General features: G+C 53.8%; 2 protein-coding genes across 5 annotated transcripts; one reads left to right on the top strand and one right to left on the bottom strand.

The window, feature by feature from the left end:
- Positions 1-147: 147 nt before the first annotated feature.
- MPST (mercaptopyruvate sulfurtransferase) lies at positions 148-10,030 on the bottom strand. Of its 3 annotated transcripts, none has more exons than XM_052640022.1 (3): positions 9,962-10,030; positions 4,364-4,985; positions 148-1,398 (listed from the first exon to the last, which is right to left on the bottom strand). In XM_052640022.1, exons 2-3 carry the CDS (start codon positions 4,956-4,958, stop codon positions 1,100-1,102), a joined length of 894 nt encoding a protein of 297 aa, XP_052495982.1. In that variant the 5' UTR covers positions 4,959-4,985; positions 9,962-10,030; the 3' UTR covers positions 148-1,099. The 3 variants fall into 3 exon arrangements, with proteins under 3 accessions (XP_052495982.1, XP_052495980.1, XP_052495981.1); XM_052640020.1 differs by lacking the exon at positions 9,962-10,030 and adding an exon at positions 9,866-9,960; XM_052640021.1 differs by lacking the exon at positions 9,962-10,030 and adding an exon at positions 9,500-9,631.
- Positions 10,031-10,235: 205 nt separating this feature from the next.
- On the top strand, positions 10,236-17,713 carry TST (thiosulfate sulfurtransferase). Of its 2 annotated transcripts, none has more exons than XM_052640447.1 (3): positions 10,236-10,337; positions 11,006-11,621; positions 17,263-17,713. In XM_052640447.1, exons 2-3 carry the CDS (start codon positions 11,027-11,029, stop codon positions 17,559-17,561), a joined length of 894 nt encoding a protein of 297 aa, XP_052496407.1. In that variant the 5' UTR covers positions 10,236-10,337; positions 11,006-11,026; the 3' UTR covers positions 17,562-17,713. The 2 variants fall into 2 exon arrangements, with proteins under 2 accessions (XP_052496407.1, XP_052496408.1); XM_052640448.1 differs by having other exon boundaries at positions 10,259-10,577.
- Positions 17,714-20,860: the final 3,147 nt, after the last annotated feature.

The following is a 20,860-nucleotide window of genomic DNA, read 5'->3' as shown; positions in this document are numbered from 1 at the left end:
ACAACTACTGAGCCTGCACTCTAGAACCCAGGAGCTGCAACTACTGAAGGCTTCAACCCCTAAAGCCTGTGCTCCATAAGAAGAGAAGCCACTGTGATGAGAAGCCCATGCACCGCAACTAGAGAAAACATGTGCAGCAATAAAGACCCAGCACAGCCAAAAATAAATAGATAAAAATTTAACAGCAACAACAAAAGATGAAGAAACTGAGGCTCAGAGGGGCTCAGCCTTGTGTCCAAGGTCAGGCAGCCTTGCATGGGGCAGGGGAACTGGAAGCCAGATCAGACCTCACATGTGTTTGCCAACAAACCCAACTCCTTAAAGAGGCAGGGACATTTTTAAGGGAGAAAATGCCGTTTGTCTGAAACCAGCTGGAAAGGAAGATTCCTAAACTGTTAAATTCAGCCCCCAGGGGAAAGGGCTTATGATGGGGAGATGGCGGTTCCCTCCATGCGGAGATCCCTGTTTATATTGGTCCTGACTGCTGTCATCAAGTATGGCCATTGCTCCTACAGCACTGGATAGAATTCCATGGATAGAGGAGCCTGGCAGGCTACAGTCCATGAGGTTGCAGAGAGTCAGACACTACCGAGTGCCTAACACATTCATTCATTCATGCAGCAAAAGAAGTAGAAGACAGCTATCAGGGAGACATTCGGTCTCAGGACTGGAAGGCCTCTGGGGCCTCAGCACCGCTCAGAAAGCAGAAGGGACGTGGTCCTCAAGACGCCCTGGCTCCACGGAGCTCCCGAGCTGGGCATGTTGGAGCCGTCAGCCCAGGAGTGGAGGAGAGCAGAGGCAGCCCTGCAGTCAGAAGGGTTTAGCACTTGACTGTTTTATTTCTTCAACAGAAGGGAAGTGGGGCTCCAGTTCAGCACCACGAGGGCAGCTCCCCTCCCCCTGTGCCCGCTGCCTCCTTCTCTGCTGCCTCCACTGGGAGCCCACAAGTCCACAGAGTTCCTGGCCTCCGGGGTGTCGCCCCATGTACCACCTGAGTTGTAGGAAGAAACACTATCCTGGTCAGAGCAGAGTCGGAACCACCAGGCTGGGTACCGCTGGTGGCTGGGTGTCACCCGAGCTTCCTGTGTCCCGCCACGCCTCAGTGGGTCTTCCCCCGGCCCTCGGAGATGATGTCCTCAGGTTGGGCGCGCATGTACCACTCCACCCAGGAGCCGTCGTAGATGGGTACATCCGGCTTGCCACAGAGGTAGGCCCCCAGGGCCACGTGGCAGGCTGTGACGCCGGAACCGCACGTGGCCACCAGGGGCAGGGACAGGTCCACCTTCTTGTCCTGGAAGAGGCGGCGGATCTCCTCGGGGCTCTTCTCCAGCCCGTCCTCAGTCAGGAAGTCTGTGAATGGGATGTTGATGGTGCCGGGGATGTGGCCGGGCTCGATGCCTGCAACAGAAGAGCAGGAGGCAGGGAACAAACATTTGCACAAGGGCGGTAGGAATGGCCCCTGCAGGACTGAGAACCTTCCATGCAGCCACGCCGCTACCCTCTCTAAGCATCATCTCAGGTAGTCCGCACAAGCAGGAAACCCAGGCAGCCACTGTCTACAGGAATCTGTTTTACAGGAGATGCTGAGGTTTGCTACTGTCCAGTGTCACGCATCTAGTGAATTGCTGCCTGGAATCCGAACCCAGGACTCAGACTCCACAGAAGCACCTCTGCCCCAGGTTTCCTGAAGACTGACTGTGCTGACAATTAGAGGAAGTTCTAGGTAAATGCATGCTGGCATACTCGTTATTTTGCATGTGTGCATGCTCAGTAGCTTCAGTCACGTCCAACTCTCTGCAACCCCGTGGACTGTAGCTCACCAGGCTTCTCTGTCCATAGGATTCTCCAGGCAAGAATACTGGAGTGAGTTGCCATTTCCTTCTCCAGGGATGATGGGTGTTACTAAAAGGCCCTCTTGGGTGGCATGGGGATATATTGCATATCATAAATAACAGTAAAACACAGTAACAGGAATCACTGTAGCTGACCTTACTGAGGGTTTACTTTGTGCTAGGAGCCCCTCAGTTGTATTTCTACCTTTAATCCTTGCTCTAATACTATGGGAAAGCAATTACTCTTCTCCTTTTTGTACAGACGAGGAGAAAGAGGCACATGGAACAGACTGGCCCAAGCTAGTCGGAGCAGAGAGGCCCCAGAGCCTGTGCTGCCAAGCAGGACCCACTGCCTGGGAGGGGGAGGGGCAGGAAAGCTTCTCTGAGTAAGCCCTGAAGGCAGAATAAGATTTAACCAGGTTGAAGGGTCTGGGTGGTAGAAGTTGAGAGCATCCCAGGCAGAGGGCATCAAGCAGGCCAGGTCTCAGGCTGTGGAGGGGGGACAATGGGGAAACTGATACTCTCCACTGACTTAGCTGGAGCCTGTACACACATCAGCTCGTTCACCTTGACAACAGGCCGGCTGGGCGTTTATCCTTATCTTCCATTTCACGAATGAGCAAGCACAATGGAGGTAAGCATTAAGCACCCCTGTAAAGACCCACAGCCAGGGAAGCACACGTTAATTATCCCACTTCCCATTTCTCAAGGGCATCCTGTATGTGCAAACAGGGAGCTAGGTGCTTAACACACTTAACACACTTTATACTCTCATTCAACCCTCGCTGCATCCTTTAAGCTCCATGTTCTACTCTGACTTGACCACACAGAAGCTGCAGTTCATAGACCAGGTGACCTGCCAGGTGTCACACAGCTAGTGCAACCTGGGGAGAGCTCTGAACCCAGGTCTGGCTCTGGCTTGCTGCCCTACATTGCTCCATCACCCCCACCTCCACCCAGGGGCTAAGCTGAAGGGTCCCACAGGTTCAAGGTGGTATTCCTATTAGGCTGAACCATCTCAAACTGCCACTAACTTAGGTTCAAAAAAGTTTGGCCATCAGCAGTTTCCCACAGTCATGTCTACACAGCTCTGCAGGGTTCCCTGTGTCGGGACCTCTCTGGACACCATCCAGCTGCTGGGTTAGTCTTCAGGACGCACTGGGAGCATGGTCCTTGCCCTCAGATCACCCTAACAGTGCTAGGACAGGGTGAGCCCAAGCTGCTCTAGAAACAGAAGCTCCAGCCAGCCTTGATTCAGGGGTAGAGGGATGCATTCTGGGAGAGCTTCCCAGAGGAAGAGGCAAGTTCCCTGCGCCCTCCTCAAAGCAGACATGAGAGAAATAACTGGGGGATTACTGGTTGTTCAGTGCAGTTAAAGGTACTGCACTGGAGTTCAATGCCTGGCTGCCTCCTGAGATCTGGGAAAAGGTAGCCCTTCTAAGGCTCCATGTCCCCTTCTGTATGAGAAGAACACCCATCTCATGGGATCTTTTTTTTTGGCCGTGCTGGGTGTTCCATGCAGCACACAGGCTTCTCTTGTTGCAAGAGAACAGGCTCTCTAGTTGTGGCTCAGGCTTAGTTGCACTGCAGCATGTGGGATCTTAGTTCCCCAATTAGAGGTGGAACCCATGTGCCCTGCATTGGAAGGCAGATTTTTAACCACTGGACCACCAGGGAAAGAAGGAAACGGCAAACCCCCTCCAATATTCTTGCCTGAAGAATCCCAGGGACAGAGGAGTCTGGTGGGCTATACAGTCCATGGGGTCACAAGAGAGTTAGACACGACTCACCGGCTAAACAACCACCGGGGAAGTGCTCTTGCGAGATCATTAAAAAGCTCACACCAAAGTGGTTACTGATCCACCTGCTTTGTGGGGACCCCTTCCCAACCCTGCTCCTTACAGAAGGGGATGTGAAGCTTTAGAATGGCTGCCTCTCCTCGGATCTCAGGAAGCAGCCAGATGTTGAACTCCATGGGGAGCCCAAGCCCATGTGGGAGAGGCCCTGCCCCAGCCGAGGCCAGCAACCACCCTCTATTCAGTTTCTGCTCCAATCTGGGGCAGCAATCTCTCTCCGTACTTGAGGCTCCTCTGTCCTGGTCTCTGCTAGCCTTTGGCCCCTCTGATGACTTTCATTCTCCACTTTCTCTCTCCTCTTTCCTGGCTCCATCACCCTCAGAGATGGTGGTAGACTTGATCAAGCACCATCTATGTGGGGCTTTCCCCCAACTGGGCCTGTCCCCTCCTCTCATTTGGCAGTGACCCCCATCCATAGTACTGGGAGGGGGCTGTTTGGATTCTCACACTTATACAGGGCATTCTGGGTTTCCAACTAGTTTGGGGGTGGAGGCAGGGCAAATATTATTGCCTCCACTTTAGAATAAAGCCCAGTGAGACGACTAGAAACTGGGTCTTCACTCGCGCTGTGGGGTGAATCTCAGCTGGCACCCCACCACCCCACCCTTTAAGGCAAGAGTGAGGCAAGGGCAGTGCTCAGGCAGGGACTTCCTGGGCGCTTTGCTCATTGGTTACCGTCTCGGGGCTCAGGCTCTGTGCCCTGGAAGCGGCCGGCGGCACGGGCATCCACCACCTGGAAGCGCCGGGATTCAAGATTCTCCTTGATGTCCTCGTATGTCTTGATGTAGGCGGGGTCCAGCACTGCGTGGAACTCGGCGGGCTCCGGACGGCTCTTGCCTGAGCTCAGCGGGAGGCCCTGGCGCAGCCAGTTGCGGAGGCCACCGTCGAGCAGAGATACCGTGCGGTGGCCGAAGACGCGGAACATCCACCAGACGCGCGGCGCCGCGTAGAGGCCCTGATCGCTGGCATCGTAGACCACCACGTGGGTGGCGGCACCCACGCCCAGGCGGCCCGCGTACTCTGAGAAGTGTGCCGCGCTGGGCAGCATGTGGTCATAGGGGGACGTGCGGTCGCTGCACTGGTCGATGTCAAAGAAGGCGGCGCCCGGGATGTGGCGCTCCTCGAACTCGCGGCGCGCGTCGCGGCCCAGCTTGGCCAGGTACCACGAGGCATCGAGCAGCCGCAGGGGCTGCCCGGCCCGTGGGGCCCGGAGTGCCTCAGCCACCCACTGTGCTGACACGAGCGCGCGGAAGAGCTGCTTCGAGGCCATGGCGGCGGCGACACTGGGGCTGCAGGCCTGGGCAACAAGGAGGAGGTCAGGAGGTTATTAAGGAAGAGGCCAGTGGCCCAGGGGCAGGAAACGTCTGTGCCCCTGGGGCAAGGGCGGGGTCCAGGGCCCGAGAGCGCAGTGGAGCCTAGGGAGGGCCGAGTCCAGGGAACCCGGAAAACCAGCGGTGGTAAACACAAGATACAGACTTAGATCACCGGAGCCTCCCCTCCCTTGCCCTGCTAAGCCTGGGTATATACACCAAGCAATTACCAGAATGACCATGACCCCTTAGAAGGGGCAAGGCAATGGCTCTCACCACTGCTTGAGGTGGGGTGCATAGGGAGAGAGCGCAATTAGGAGAAGGCCCTGCTGGCTTCCCAGGTGGCCCTAGTGGTAAAGAACCTATCTGCCAATGCAGGAGACATAACAGACTTGAGTTCTATCCCTAGTTTGGCAAGATCCCCTGGAGAAGAGCATGGCAGCCCACTCCAGTACTCTTGCCTGCAGAATCCCATGGACAGAGAAGCCTGGTGGACTACAGTCCATACATAGGGTCGAAGAGTCGGACAGGACTGAAGTGACTTAGAACGCAAGCGCCTGGCACTTTAAGGCAAGTAGGGGCAAAGTCTTAGCCCCTTCCTAAGGTGCAGCTCAGCTTTGCTTGCAATCAACCAAGATCCTTGGTGGAATTCACCCATTCATCAAACATTTATATAAAACAGCCTCAGAGGACTAGCAACTGGAATTAGTAAATTAATCCTCCTTCAGTTCAGTTCACTCAGTCATGTCTGACTCTTTGCAACCCCATGGACTCCAGCACGCCAGGCTTCCCTGTCCATCACCAACTCTCAGAGCTTGCTCAAACTCATGTCCATTGAGTCGGTGGTGCCATCCAACCATCTCATCCCTATGTGTGCTTTAATCCTCACAACACCTTACAACACTACAGGACACAGGGTAGGCTCTCAATTATTTGTTACATGAGTAACCTCAAGAAGGTTTGTATTCTTCTCATTGTTTCCAGGAGGGGACACTGAAGTTCACAGAAGTGCACTAAAGACCAAGGGTCAACAGCTAAGAAGTGGTAGTGGTGCCAGGCTTCACAGCAACTGCCAGGCAGTTCAGCAAAGTCTGATTTCACTCTCTGAGTTTCCACTCTTGGGGCTTTCCTGGCCTGCATTACAGGAGACTGGGGTTCAATCTCCTGGGGAAGATCCTCTGGAGAAGGAAATGTCAACCCACTCCAATATGCTTGTCTGGAGAATTCCATAGACAGAGGAATCTGGTGGGCTACAGTCCATGGGATCACAAAGAGTTGGACACGACTGAGCGGCTAACTTTTTTCCTCTCTGGAAACAGTGATTAGGTCCTCATTCCCCACCCTCTTCTCTCCCTTGCAGGCCAGCAGTTCTGAGTATAGCAGTTTATCAGCCCACCATGACAAGTCAGCTCACAGCCTTCCAGGGCCAGGCTCCAAAGCGTGGACACCCTAGGTGCCTTTGGGCAGGTTAGAGAAAGGTGCCCCTTCTGCCAGGCAGAGGCACAGTCTCCACCAGAGCGCGTGGCTGGGTGAGTGGAGTTCGAGCTACAGGTAAGCCCCACCCACCGCCTTGGCTGTGTACCCACCAGTGCAGGGTGCAACCTTGCATCCATGCCAAGCAGCCCTGCCACCAAGGGGAAGGGGGTGGATAGAGAATGGAGCATTTTGTGGAGGGCCCCTGCAGGCCATGTACTAAGCAACACAGCCTTCAGCAGTCACTAGGTGGGGCTGCCTGTTTCTGAATGAGACCACTGGTGGTTAGAGATAAAAATGCCTTGCCCTAGTCGCAGAGCTGGTTAGGGGCAGCCTCAAGGTTTACAATTGGGTTGTAACTTCTGAGGCTAAAGTTCCCCAGCCTGAAGGTCAATGAGGACCAGGGCCTTGTGTGTCCACAGTGTAATATCTGGTGCCCAGTCTCTCCCTCAGTCTCGGTGCAGCCTGGCTTTTAGGAACCCTGCTGCCCATGTGACCAGGCCCTGGGAGTTGGCGGTCACAGGCCTGCTCAAGGAAAGTAATTGCAGGACTTCCCTGGTAGTCCCGTGGTTAAGACTCTGCTTGCTGATGCAGGGGACACAGGTTCAATCCCAGGTCTAGAGAAATCCCACATGCTCATGCTGCGGGGCAGCTAAGCCGGTGTACCGCAACTACTGAGCCTGTGCTCCAGAGCCCCGGAGCCACACTCCTGACCCTGAGTGCTGCACCTGCTGAAGCCTGCATGCCCCAGAGATGGTGCTCCGCAACAAGAGAGGTCACCACGGTGAGAAGCCTGAGCACAACAAAGAGCAGCCCCCGCTTGCTGCAACTGGAGAAAACCTGCATGCAGCAACCAAGACCCAGTGGTGCCAAAAAGAAAGAAAAGAGACACAACATAAGTGTAGAAAGTCCAGAGTTCAGTGGGAGCAGAGGGGCACACTAGCTCAGCCTGAGGTGTGAAGGTGGGAGGAAGGGAAAATCCAAGCTGATTTGACATGTTCAGGGTGAGGCTGCCAGAGGCTTTGGCTACGGGGTGATCGCAGTGCCTGTGGGTTACATTGCACTAGGTTATGTTGAGGGATGCAGCAGGCCTCTACTTGGTGTTGGAGAAGACTCTTGAGAGTTCCTTGGACTGCAAGGAGATCCAACCAGTCCATCCTAAAGGAAATCAGTCCTGGGTGTTCAGTGGAAGGACTGATGTTGAAGCTGAAACAACAATACTTTGGCCACCTGATGTGAAGGGCTGACTCATTTGAAAAGACCCTGATGTTGGGAAAGATTGAGGGCAGGAGGAGAAGAGGATGACAGAGGATGAGATGGTTAGATGGCATCACTGACTCAATGGACATGAGTTTGGGTAAACTCCAGAAATTGGTGATGGACAGGGAGGCCTGGCGTGCTGGGGTTCACGGGGTTGCAAAGAGTCGGATACGACTAAGCGACTGAAATGAACTGAACTGAACTACCTGGATACGACTGAGTGACTGAAATGAACTGAACTGAACTACCTGAAGACCCCATGGTGAACCACAGCAGCCCCTCCCCACTCCTCATTCTTGAGGCTCCTTGGTTTTTTCCACAGGGATCTATTTAGAGTGGAAAGAACGCTGACTTGGGAGCCAGAGCCCCTTCAAAGTCAGTGCCAGTCCCATGCCCGTCTTAACCAGGTGTGTGCTGGGCAGGCATGAGGGACCCACAACCATTTCCATTTCTTATAATTGAGCTTCCAATCTTCACCTCTTAATGGTGAAAATTAAAAAATGAACATCAAGTGTTAGTCACTCAGTCATGTTTGACTCTTTGTGGCCCCATGGACTTTAGCCATCAGGCTCCTCTGTCCATGGAATTCTCCAGGCAAGAATAATGGAGTGGGTTGCCATTTCCTTCTCCAGGGGATCTTCCTGACCCAGGGATCAAACCTGGGTCTCCTGCATTGCAGGCAGATTCTTTACGGACTGGGCCAGAAGGGAAGCCCCAGTGAACATCAAAGTGCCACCATAATGCCCTGCATATGGCTGGTTTTAATAATCATTAAAGACAGCTTCATAAAAATCCCATTATTTCTTCAAAGTTACTCTCATGGGTGGCCTCTGATCCATCATCAGCAAGTCTAGAATGGGGACTTCAGAGGTCTGAGGTCATCCTGACACACACACACACACACACTCCCTATGCTGGACTGGCAGTTCCCCTCAAGGATGGTGGGAGGTAGAGGAGGTTTTGGGAGAGCAGACCATGTGTGTAACTGAAGGGTGTGGACCAGCTTCCAAGGTGCTTGGGCAGGCCTGGATGGCTGTAGGTGGGGCTGCTCCGGGAGTCAAGGACCCCCAGACAAACAGGACAGGCCCAGGCCCGTCTCCCGGATGCACGCTGTGCTAGGGAAGGCGTAAGCGCCAGGCTGCCGTCCGGGATGGGCCCTGGAATAGCAGGGTCCAGTCAGACTCGACCTTCTACAAGGGTTTCCTGGTCTTGTACTTCCTGGCCCTCTCTCTCCCTTGACTGCAAAGCACAAAGCTCAGAGAATTCCCTGGGTACATGCTTATCAAAGTACGAATTTTTGCAACTTTCCGTGAGACTATCATTGTTTCAGCATAAAAAGAATTTTTTCCAAGGGGGATGAAAATCACTCCAAGCATACATAATAGCATATACAAAAACTGTGTAGGGGCTGGTAGGGGTGTCTCAATAGCTTGCAAGAAGCAGTTGTTAGATTTTCAGATATTAAGCCAACTGGTTGTTAAACACAGCCATTATTAAAAATTAAATTATATACACTTATAATGAAATAGGTTAAGGACAAAGGCAGTTTTTTAAAAAAAAATATGTGACTTCAGGGATGAACAAGTAAACAAAAGCAGCCTCTGCCACGTGGGCTTCAGATCCAGGATTAACAAACGGCCTGGCCTCAATGTCACCGCGAGCCCCTGGGCAACTCTTTTCCAAGTCTTTAAAGAAGTTTCTGGCCTACTCCCAGGGTTGTTATGGGAAGGAAGTGACAGCTGTAGGAGTCCCCAGTAAAGTGCCTCACCAAGCAGGCCTTGACAAATGTTAGCTTCGTTTCACTCCAGCAAGTTCTTTGCCAGTTCGTCCTCCTGGAGCCTGTGGGTCAGTTGGCCTCCTCTTCCTGGCCTCTCGGTCAGGATTTATTAGTCCTCCTCCCTGTCACCAGGTGACAACCCCCTCCCCCTGCCACTTACCCCGACCCCGCCTAGTGGGCCGCCCCCCAGCAGCCGCGGACAGCCGTCCTTCCCTCCTGGACTACGGAAGGGGTGCGTCTTCCCTCCTAGACTACGGCCCCTTGCTCTGCTCAGGCCCCTCGGGGGAGCCCCACGCTGCGCACCCCGACGATCGGCCTCCCCCTAAAGAAAGGCAAGAGCCACGCCGCAGCAGTTACCGGAGTCGCGGGCTCCCGGCTTCCGGGTTCGGCCATGACCTCGCGCAGAGAGCCCCCTCCCCGAGCCCTCAGCAGTACCCTCCTCCCGCCACCAACCTGCTGCGGGCCAAAGGGAGGAGACTCCGGCACAGCCCACCGCCCCGGCCACTGGGAGCCTCTGCTGCCGGCACCTTCCACTGGCCGGGCCTTGGGGGGAAGCCCGCGCCACCAAGCCCCGCCCCGCGCCGCCCCCCCCCTGCCGTCCGGTTTCCTCCTGGGTCCCCGCGGGTTCTAGAGGCGCCGAGAGCCCGGGGACAGGCCCGGGGCAGGCGCGGCGCGGGGCCGGGGCGTGTGGAGTGGCGGGCGGCGCGCGATCCCCCCCGCGGGTGGCCGCGCGATGGTGTAGGCCGGCCGGGGAGTTGCGGGCTCCGGGTTTGAACCTGCCAACTTCTCCAGCGGGCAGGGACAAGCGCCAGGGCGGCGGCGAGGGCGAGTGAGTGCGGCGGGGTGGGGCTGCGGTAGGCGCCCGGGCCGCTCGGGATTGGGCCGCCGGCCAAACCACCTGCGACCCTGGGGAGGGTCCCGGTGGCGAGAGCGGGGCGGGGGTGCCCCGGGAACCCTGGACCCAACTCGGGCAGAGGACACCGAGCTGGGCCGGACGCGGGCATTCAGGAGGCGGGCGACCCCAGGTTGCTGAGAGACTGCAGGAAGGTTTGCAAGGCGAGAGGCGCGGGTGAGGGCGGCTGCAGGCCTCCAGCGGACAGTTCCCCATGTGCCCACTCCCCTACGCTCCCAGGAAGGGGTCTCTAAGCCCAAGATGCATTCTCCTCCCATCTTGGACATATTTTTGCTGCTCCTGGAGGATCCTGAGGGAGAGTATAGTAGCATCTAGGGCCGGACACCCTACCAGCCAGCTCCGCGATCCCCAGCCCTCTCGCTCCACCCACTTCTGCGCGGGCGGGGGGCGCAGGAAGCGGCGGAACCAGGCTTTCCCTAAGGAATCTGCAAACCTAATTCACTGCACAACCCAACCCTGCCGGGTTGCCATAAACACGACACACCTGGGGAGTGCAGTGGGGAAAAAGCTCCTCCTCCCAGGCCCCAGCCCACTGCACGAACAGTCCTCACGCCGATCTCTTTCCTGGTTCCCACCCGCGCCAGGTGACACGGAGAGCTGACACCATGGTTCAGCAGGTGCTCTACCGGGCGCTGGTCTCCACCAAGTGGCTGGCGGAGTCCGTCCGGGCTGGGAAGCTGGGCCCTGGCCTTCGGGTGCTGGATGCGTCCTGGTACTCGCCGGGCACCCGCGAGGCCCGCAAGGAATACCTGGAGCGCCATGTGCCCGGCGCCTCCTTTTTTGACATAGAGCAGTGTCGGGACAAGGCCTCCCCTTACGAGATGATGCTGCCCAGCGAGGCGGGCTTCGCCGACTACGTGGGCAGCCTGGGCATCAGCAACGACACGCATGTGGTGGTGTACGATGGTGACGACCTGGGCAGCTTCTATGCGCCGCGGGTCTGGTGGATGTTCCGTGTGTTTGGCCACCGCACCGTGTCCGTGCTCAATGGTGGCTTCCGGAACTGGCTGAAGGAAGGTCACCCGGTGACATCGGAGCCCTCACGCCCAGAGCCAGCCATCTTCAAAGCCACGCTGAACCGCTCCCTGCTCAAGACCTACGAGCAGGTGCTGGAGAACCTCGAATCAAAGAGGTTCCAGCTGGTGGATTCACGGGCCCAAGGGCGGTACCTGGGCACACAGTCGGAGCCAGATGCCGTAGGTAGGTGTCCCCGTGGGGGGATGGTCCCTGGGGAGCAATGCTCATGGAGAGATGGGGAGTAGGATGTCTGGGACCCTCTCTAGGTTTTGCCCTCAGCAGCCACGAGGAGGGCCCCAGTCTTTCCATCTGTAAAATGAAAGGGGAGAGCCCAACCTAAAGGTTTTTCCAGCTGTGATGCACAGGAACAGACACATGCTTTCCCGTAGCCACATGCTAAGGCACAACCGAGCATCTGTGTGGAGTGGCATCAGTAGCGGTAACTGACAACGTCTCCACCCGCATCCATGCCCACTCACTAGCTCCCCAACATGCTCAATAGCGTCCGTGAGCCACACAAGCATCACTGTACAGAAGTCTCCTAGGACCCCTCAAATTCTTCAGAAATTCTTAGCACATGAACAGGGCTGTTCCCCAGCACCCCCTCCCTCCCCCAGCTCTCCCAGATCCCCTGGCCTTCCTTAGGCTGCCTGCTCAATTCAGTGGCAGAGTCCAGATTTGAACCCAGTGCTGCCTAGTTTCAAACCAGGATGCACCACCATCCTGCCCCACCCTCAGCTCCCGGGGCCAGCAGGGAGCCCCTCCGCTAGGCGTCTCCAAGGATATGGCTCATGAGTCCCCTTCTGTAGACAAGGAGGGAGGGTTCTACACTGGTGGAAGTTGGGGTGAGGGGAGTCTCAGAACTGCATTCTAGAACCTCCTAACAGGACCACAGAGGTCTTGCCATCACCTCTCCTGGACACCTCCAGTGGCCAGGACCTCACTGCTCTCAGGGTGCGGGATGGCTCCGGGGGTGGGTGGGGGGGTGGGCTGCAGCACTGTCCTCAGGAAACCTCTGTGGAATCCACCTCCTGTGCAACATTTGGACTAACTTGTTGAAAAGTCTGTTCCTTTTTGTGCCTCTGTGGAGAGCATTGTGAAAGCCATTCCAACATTCTTAGAACTGCAGGGTATGAAAGGTCGCCTCTCTGGTCAGAGGGGAGGCTGTGGTACACAGAGGAAGGGGGGGGTCAAGGCCACTTGGGTAGTTGGAGGCAGAACTAGGAAGACACAGGACTCTGCCCTCCCTGCCGTGGCTTTCTCCAGGACTGTGTTTTTCCTGCCTGGCTTGCTCTATGAAGGTCTGAAGTTGAAGGTTCAAGTTTGTTTAGCTCCTGGCACCAGCTCCTGCAGGCCCCTCCTGGCCTTGGTTCAAGGCACCTTCCACTCCTTGGCACTTGAGATGCCACTGCAGGGAGGAGAGGTGAAATTGTTTCTCTAGCTATCCCCCAGCTTGCCCTGAAGCAAACAGAATAAATGAGCAGAGGGCGTAGAGATGCCAGATTCGGCCTCCATTCTCCCATTTTAGAGATGAGGAAACTAAGTCTCAGAGTGGGGAAAAGCCAGCTGCTGCAGGTAGGACCTCCTGCAAGCCCCTGATTCTAAAGTCCCTGGCTCCTCTCTTGTAGCCAGCTTCTCCCCTCCAGTTCCCATCTGGAGACCAGGGAGCACAGGCCCCAGTTTGAATCCTACTCCTCCTTTATACTGGGACCTCAATCAGTTCATTGCTCAGTCTCTCTGCGTTCCCTTATAAAATGAAAAGAGTAATGCCAGTCCTACCCAACTGACTATGTATTTATCAAACACAGCAATGGCTGGAAAGGTACTTTGAGAAGGATGAGGAACACTGCAAAGCCTGGGGCTGTCTGTAAAGCCTAAGAGGGTTTGCTGGCCTCCTATACAAGACATTAGGCATGTAAGGCTCTGCTGAGCTCATGGGATCAGGGAGGCACCCTGTGGGCTCAGCCATCCAGATATAACACCCAAAGGAGTATGGGTGGCAGGCCCTGGGTGTCCCTGGAAGGAATAATCCCCAAGAGGAGCTGGAAGCAGGGCCTTAAAAACCCCACAGCCACTTTCTGCCCATTTCAGGCAAGCAACCTCCCACCTGGCCTCAGTTGGGTGCTCCCAGTGCCTTTGGTCCTGTTTGTAAGAGGAGAAAAGTAAGAGTCAGACAGACCTGAGTTTACATACTAGGTGTGGCCTCAGGTCTCTCCCTTCACCTCTGAACCCTCCTATTGAACACCATTGCTCACTTTGTAGGAGGAGCCTTAGGGAAAAGGAGAGAACAGAGGTGGGAGTTGATCCAGCTCAGTATCTTTATAAACCTTATTCTCTTTTCCTCCCCTCTGCTTGGAAGTGGGGTCCACGAGGGTCAAGAGGGAGAATATTGACCCCTTAATGTTTACTGTTATTTGCAGGACCCTTTATATACATTCTCCCCTGGGCAACTACAGCAGCCAAGCAGGGGAGGCAGATGGGGGTTCCAAGTGGTCCCACTTTGCAGGTAGGGAAAGGAAGCAGAAACTTCTGCAGCGAGACACTGAGGCCAAAACTCGATCCCAGTCACAGGATCAAAGTGGGGTTATTTCCCAAGGCCACTGCTGTGTCAACAAGCATGGGGTGGTCACAGTTCTGAAGCGTTGCTTCATATTGCTTCATGGGGTCCTGTGACTTCTGCCTGTATGTCTTCCCAGGGCTGTGGACTGGGGTAGGAAGGGGTAGGGGGTGCCAAGTTGACTCCCAGCAGGCAGGGCTGGGGGCTGCCTGCACTGGGTTCCTTGATGTCTTTAGGAGGAAAGCAAGAAAGAGCTACTCAGGTTTTCCTGGCCTTGAAAGCCCACACCTATCAGTGACCTGCGGGATGCTAACTTGCCGACTCAACTACCATCTTCTTGGCCAAAGTTGGAATACCAAGTCCCAGACCTCTGAACTGGTCATCATGAGAGGTCATCTCGGTCTGCCTCAGCTGTTCTTTCTAGGAAGGCTCAGGGTAGTCAGAGTACACAAGCTTTGAGGTCGGACACACCTGAGTGCACGTCACACCTGTGCTGTGTGTCATGGGGCAAGTTACCTCACCTCTCTGAGCCTGAGCCCCCTGTTAGTGCCAGGAGGCCCATCTGTATGGTAATGTGAGGACACAGGAAAATTTCTTCGATAAGCCGTCTGGGTGCCTGATGCCAGAGGTTTGGCATGGTGGCTGGGGAGAGGAGAGCCACAAGCCTGCAGCTGATGCTGGGCCTGGAGGAACAGCAGGAGTCCTTGCCCCTGGGTACAAAGTGCCTTTCCCCTAGTTGGCTGGTCTCCGAGGTTCTCCAGCCAAGTTCATCCCGGCCCTCCCCCTACGCAGGCGGCCAGTTTCTGCTCATTTAAATTCCTCAGACAGGCCCTGGTTGGCAGAAAGGGAGGGCCTCCAACTCCTGAGGCTTGCCCAGGGTGGGAGGGGCCAGAATCTATAGAACACCCACTACCACCACTTTTTTCCTCAGAGGAGGTGCCTTTTCTGTAATTAGAAAAAAACAATAAAGCTGTTTCATCAGGGATGGATGGAAAGAAACAAAACAGCATTCAGGACTCAATAAATGCTGTTTTTTTTTTTAATGTACTTCATCCAGCCCACTGCCTGGGTACTGAACCTTTTTTTCTTTTGTGCCTGCATGGGATTTAAGTTCCCTGACCAGTGCTCCAGCAATTAAAGCCCAGAATCCTAACCATTAGGCTACCAGGGAGCTCCCTGAGACATTTTAAGTTGGTTTCTTGGCAAAGAACACCCTTGAAGCCAACAGACCAATTTTTCCCCATTGGTAGGGTCAGTTCACATCAGATCTCAGATCAAAATTTCCAGACCAGAGGATGAAATAAGAACAGGAATAAAGTGTTAGTCACTCAGTTGTGACTCTGCAACCCCATTTACTGTAGCCCTCCAGGCTCCTCTGTCCTTGGAATTTCCCAGGCAAGAATACTCAACCCATAAATCACTATAATTTAATAAGTCAGGATATCTATAGTCAATCAAAGGAGCTCTTGACTGGGCCAGCGCATTTCAAATTCTCTTTGGCCTTGAGGTGAGGAGAATGGGACACTTTTGGCATGATTGCCCACCTCCTGGGTGGCCAGGTTGTTAAGGGCTTTTATCTGCTGAAGCTGACTTCCCCACAAGCCTGTGAGATAGGTGTGGTTATCTCCCCATTTCCCAGGTGGAAAACTGAGCCTCAGACATACAGGGCACAGCTGCCTTCACACTGCCGCAGGATGTGCCCTGGTTACACTGGGCACACTCTCTCTCACACTGCTGCCCACCTGGTCCTGCCCCACAGTCTGGGTTAAGCAGGGGCTTTGGGAGACAAAGAGGCCCCACTCCCAGTGGGCACTCCAGTCTGCCACGGTGTGGGGCACTTGAGGAAGAGGAGTGACCAAGGCCATGCTGGAGGCTGGACCTTGGCCTTGGCCTTGGCCTTGCACCAGCTCAGCCATGGCCCAGTTCCATTTGCCCCACATGACGGCTATTCTGAAGCCCAGACTTGGCCGAGGGGCCTAACTAGGTGTAGAGAAGTTTCTGGAATGGACCCTGGAGCTAGCCTAAAACCCCATTCCGCTCCTGTCAAAGCCTCTCAGGGTTGCTAGGAAGGTCCTCGAGGGACCACAGGGCCCCCACTCTCACCTGCCCCCCAGGGTAGGTGGGAAGGTGATGGAGAGGCAGCAGCACTGGGGGTGGTGGGCCGATTGAGGTAGTCGGTGCTTCACCCTTTACAGCAGCCCTTCCCGCATTACCCGTGGGGACACAGGCTCAGAGAGGTGCGGCCTCTCCTCTGCTTAAGGTCACCGCTCGGTAAGTGGCAGAGCTGGGATTTGAACTTCCGTCCAATAATAGATCACATGCTCTTTACACACTGTGGGCTTGACAAGAAAACCAGGAGACTTGGCACAATCCTGGCCCTGCCTTTACCTCGCTGGGTTGCCTCAGGCTAGTCTTTTCATTTTGTCAAGCCTCAGTGTTGCTGCTAAGTCGCTTCAGTCGTGTCCGACTCTGTGCGACCCCATAGACGGCAGCCCGTCAGGCTCCCCCATCCCTGGGATTCTCCAGGCAAGAACACTGGAGTGGGTTGCCATTTCCTTCTCCAATGCATGAAAGTGAAAAGTGAAAGTGAAATCGCTCAGTCATGTCCAACTGTTAGCGACCTCATGGACTGCAGCCCACCAGGCTTCTCCGTCCATGGGATTTTCCAGGCAAGAGTACTGGAGTGGGGTGCCATTGCCTTCTCCCAAGCCTCAGTGTACTCATTTGTAAAATAGGGCAACGTTATATTATTGAATCGTGGTTCTGTATTTAACCTCTATCTTCCTTGCTAGACTGTAATCTCCCTGAGAGTGTGGTTTGTGTCTCCCCTTCACCCAATGTTCTTAGCAATTAGTACTCCCCATAGCATTTGCATTCCTCATCCCATTTGCTCTTCTCCACAGCCCTATAACATAGGAATGTAACACTGAGCCCATTTGACAGATGAGAAAACTGAGGTTCAGAGAGGTGAAGCAATTTGCCTAAGGTAAAGGTTAGTAGATGGTAGAGCCGAGACTCCTCCCTCTCCTCTCAAGCAGGTAGAACATATCTATATCAGGTGGATTTGATGGGGGGTGTGGGTGGTGGTCATGAGCATTGGATGTAGCCAGGGCTAGAATAAACTGAGCTCTGAGAAAGGCAAGGACGTTATTTTTTGTTTGCAAAGCTCTCTATCCTCATAACCATGGTTGATTCCAACCTCCAGGCTCACTCACCCCCACCCCCTGTGCTGCTCCTAACCCTGTCCTGTCCTCTGTCTTCGCCCAGGACTGGACTCAGGCCACATCCGAGGCTCAGTCAACATGCCTTTCATGGACTTCCTGACAGAGGATGGCTTTGAAAAGAGCCCAGAAGAGCTCCGTGCCATGTTCGAGGCCAAGAAGGTGGACCTCGCAAAGCCCCTCATCGCCACATGCCGGAAGGGTGTCACCGCCTGCCACATTGCCCTGGCCGCTTACCTCTGTGGCAAGCCCGATGTGGCCATCTACGATGGCTCCTGGTTTGAGTGGTTCCACCGGGCCCCGCCGGAGACCCGGGTGTCCCAGGGGAAAGGTGGGAAGGCCTGAGTGGTGGCCTCTTCTCGCCTTGCCCACAACTCCTGCTGGTAGAGTTATCTGGCATGGCCTCCAGCTAATCTTTGCCTCCTCAGCCAAGGAAATGGACAAGTTTTTAGAATTAATGTGTAGAGTGCTCCTTTCCCCAACAACACTGGAATAAACTTGGCCTTTTCAAGTAGCTGTGTGTGCCTCTTTCTCCCTGGTTCCATCCTTGCCCTTACTTTCTTCTCTTTCAAATTCCTTAGAACCTACCAAGGAAGGAAACTTCACAGCAGCCCCCACACTGGGGATACCACTTTATTATTTAGTTTTGGCAAAAGAAGTTGCCTGTTGATGCCTGTCAGATGGAGCACACCAGGCCCTTACCTGGAAAGGGCATCAGTAAGCCAGAAAGAGGGTGAGACCCAGGCTTGCTGGGGGCCACCCCTTCCTGCTCTGGGTCCAGCCCTCTGGGAGAAGAGGGTAGAAGAGAAGACAACTGGTCTTTCACTTGAAATGAGTGTTCAGGGAAATGTCCCACAGGCCCTGGGGCCTTTCAGAAGCGGTGATGATCAGATGATGCTCAGTGAACCCGATCTTCACTGCAGCATGCTTTACAATAAGCAAGACATGAAAGTAACCTAAATGCCCAGCAGCAGATGAAAGGATACGAAAGATGTGGTACATATTATATGTCCAGTGGAACGTCACTCAGCCATAAAAAAGGGTGGAATAATGCCATCTGCAGCAACATGGAGGGCCTGCAGACTATCATACCAAGTGAGGTGAGTCCAAGAAAGAGAAACATCGTGTGATATCACTTGCCTGCGGAATCCAGAAAGATAATACAAGTGAAGTTACTTATAAAACAAAAACAGACTCACGGTCTTCCAAAACAAATTTATGGTTACCAAAGGGGAAAGGTTGGGGGTGGGGGAGGGAGGGACAAATTAGTAGTTTGGAATTAACATACACTGACCTCTTAACATAAAATAGGTAATCAACAAGGACTTGTATATCACAGGGAACTCTACTCAATATTCTTTAATAACCTATATGGGAAAGGAATCTGAAAAAAGAATGAATATATGTATAACTAAATCACTTTGCAGTATACCTGAAACTAACACATGATAAATTAATTATATCAAAGTATAAAGAAAAATGTTTAAAAAGTAGATAGGCCAAAGGAAGGTGGTCTCTACCTTGGGTGTCTTTCCTGGCTCAGAATAAGACCTTTTGAGGAGTGATGGGGGGAGGGACCGGAGAAACAGATTCAGTCCCTGGGAGAAGGTCTCAGAGCTCTGGCAGTGGGAATAAGAAAGCTGCAAGGGAAGAAAGTAACCTTGGGGTTTAATGGGAAGAGAGTAGATCCTCGCTGTTCCACCCCTGCTCTCATTTTGCTCTGATCCCTCATCCCTTTGAAACCAGCTCAGACAGCTCCAGGTACATCTTTCCTTTCCCTCCCCACTCCCCTTAACCTAATTTACGCTCAAAATCACACCTGGGCCTTTAATAGTCTAGTCTCTTCTAACTGTTAAACTCCTATGCATATGTCAAGACCCAGCTCAAATGGTCCTTCTGTGAGCCCCACCTCTTTTTCCCTAGATAAAACTAATTACCCTCTCTTCTTAACAAATTTGTAATCCCAAGAACATCCTTCACACTTGATGGTATCTGAGCCCTTTGTGCCTAGCATGCAACCAAACCCATGGTGAATACTTGGGACATTTTGAGTGGATGAGAGAGTGAGCAATGTCTGAAGGGCCCTGCTGCCCCCTCAGTTCTGGCTCTCCTTGGCCTCTGTTCCCCAGGGTGGGCTTATCAGCCCTCTGAGGTAACAGAGCCCTGTGTACAGTGATCACCATGGCAACTCCAATGGACAGGGGTGGGCTGCTCCCCAGCAACTATCCACTGGTCTCCAGCAGCAGTTGTGCAGCACAGATCTGCACTCCTGGGCCTCGGAGTGAACACACCAGGGCAGTTCACATGTTTTCTGACGTTATGAGAGAGAGTGGACAGGTGAGGCAGGGACCCTGAAGTGGGCCGGGAGTCTGCCAGGACATGGGACTTCATCTTCTTTCTCTCTATGCAGAGCTGCTTGTGAGTGGAGCTCCCAGACTGAAAGGGATCTACTTTCCCTCCCTCCTTGACCAACGTCTCTTGGGATCTTTCTCTCCAGGTCAGAAACTGGCAGCGAGCCTATACTTCTGTTCAAACCAGTCCAGGCCACTCTGGACTGGGGGTGTCCCTGGAGCTGATGGGGAGCTCCAGTGGGCATATTGGGAGCAGGGGGTGGGGTGGGGATGGGGAACAGGGACAGGAGCAGAAAGAGAACTCAAAGGAGACAGAAGTGGGGCTTGGTTTCAGCACCACCTGCGAGAGGTCCTATTTCTTTTCTGAGCCTCAGTTTCTCCAGTTGTGAGTCCTCGTGAAAAGAGGCTAGAGTCCTAGATGGGGGAATACTTAACATATGAGCTGCATTTGTCATCTCCTTCTGTATGACAAATCATCCCCAAACTGAGTGACTTCAGACCACATTTATCACCTCATAGTATCTGTGGGTCAGGAATGCAGGGCCATCTGTCTCAGAATCTCTCACAGACGGTGATCAAAGTATTGGCCAGGGCTTCTGCCTCATCTCAAAGGACAGTTAGTGAAGGACCGCTTTCCGTGAGCATGCCCAAGGTAAGACTCAGTCCCTCAGATTGTTGAACTGAGAGTCACATTTCTTCTTGAGCTGGTGGCCACAGGCCCTCAGTTCTTTGCCGTGGGGGCTTGTCCAGAAGGCAGCTCACAACACAGAAGCTGCTTCCATCGGCACAAGAAGAGCCAAGAAGAGTCAGAGAGATTGTGAACAAGAGAGAAGTCACGGTCCACCTCAGCCCACCCTCCAGCTTCTGATGACAAGCATCCTTTCCAGGACCTCCCTGGTGGTTCAGTGGTTAACTGCCTTGCAGTACAGGGGACATAACTTCCATCCCTGGTTGGGGAACTAAGATACCACATGCCTTAGAGCAACCAAGCACACGAGCCACAGCTAGAGTCCATTTGCTGCAACGCAAGATTTCGCATGATGCAATGAGACCCGACACAGCCAAAAAAGAAATTTTTTTTTTTTTTTTTTAAAGGAAGCAAGTCACTAAGTTCAACCCAGACTCAAGGGTTGAGGGGAAACACAGTGTATGAATACCAGGGGGCTAAGGGTCGTTAAGAGTCATACCAGAAGCTGCACAATCACCAAACAATAAGTCAAAATTAATAGGGTATTTTTGGGGGGGTGATTTTTCAAGAGAATTCAATTCATCTGGTTCTTAACCTCTCTGAGT

The sequence above is a fragment of the Budorcas taxicolor genome, chromosome 5, assembly GCF_023091745.1.
Source record: "Budorcas taxicolor isolate Tak-1 chromosome 5, Takin1.1, whole genome shotgun sequence".
Taxonomy (NCBI): domain Eukaryota; kingdom Metazoa; phylum Chordata; class Mammalia; order Artiodactyla; family Bovidae; genus Budorcas; species Budorcas taxicolor.
Note: the sequence above shows the minus strand (reverse complement) of the source record. Positions and strands in the feature narration are given on the sequence as shown.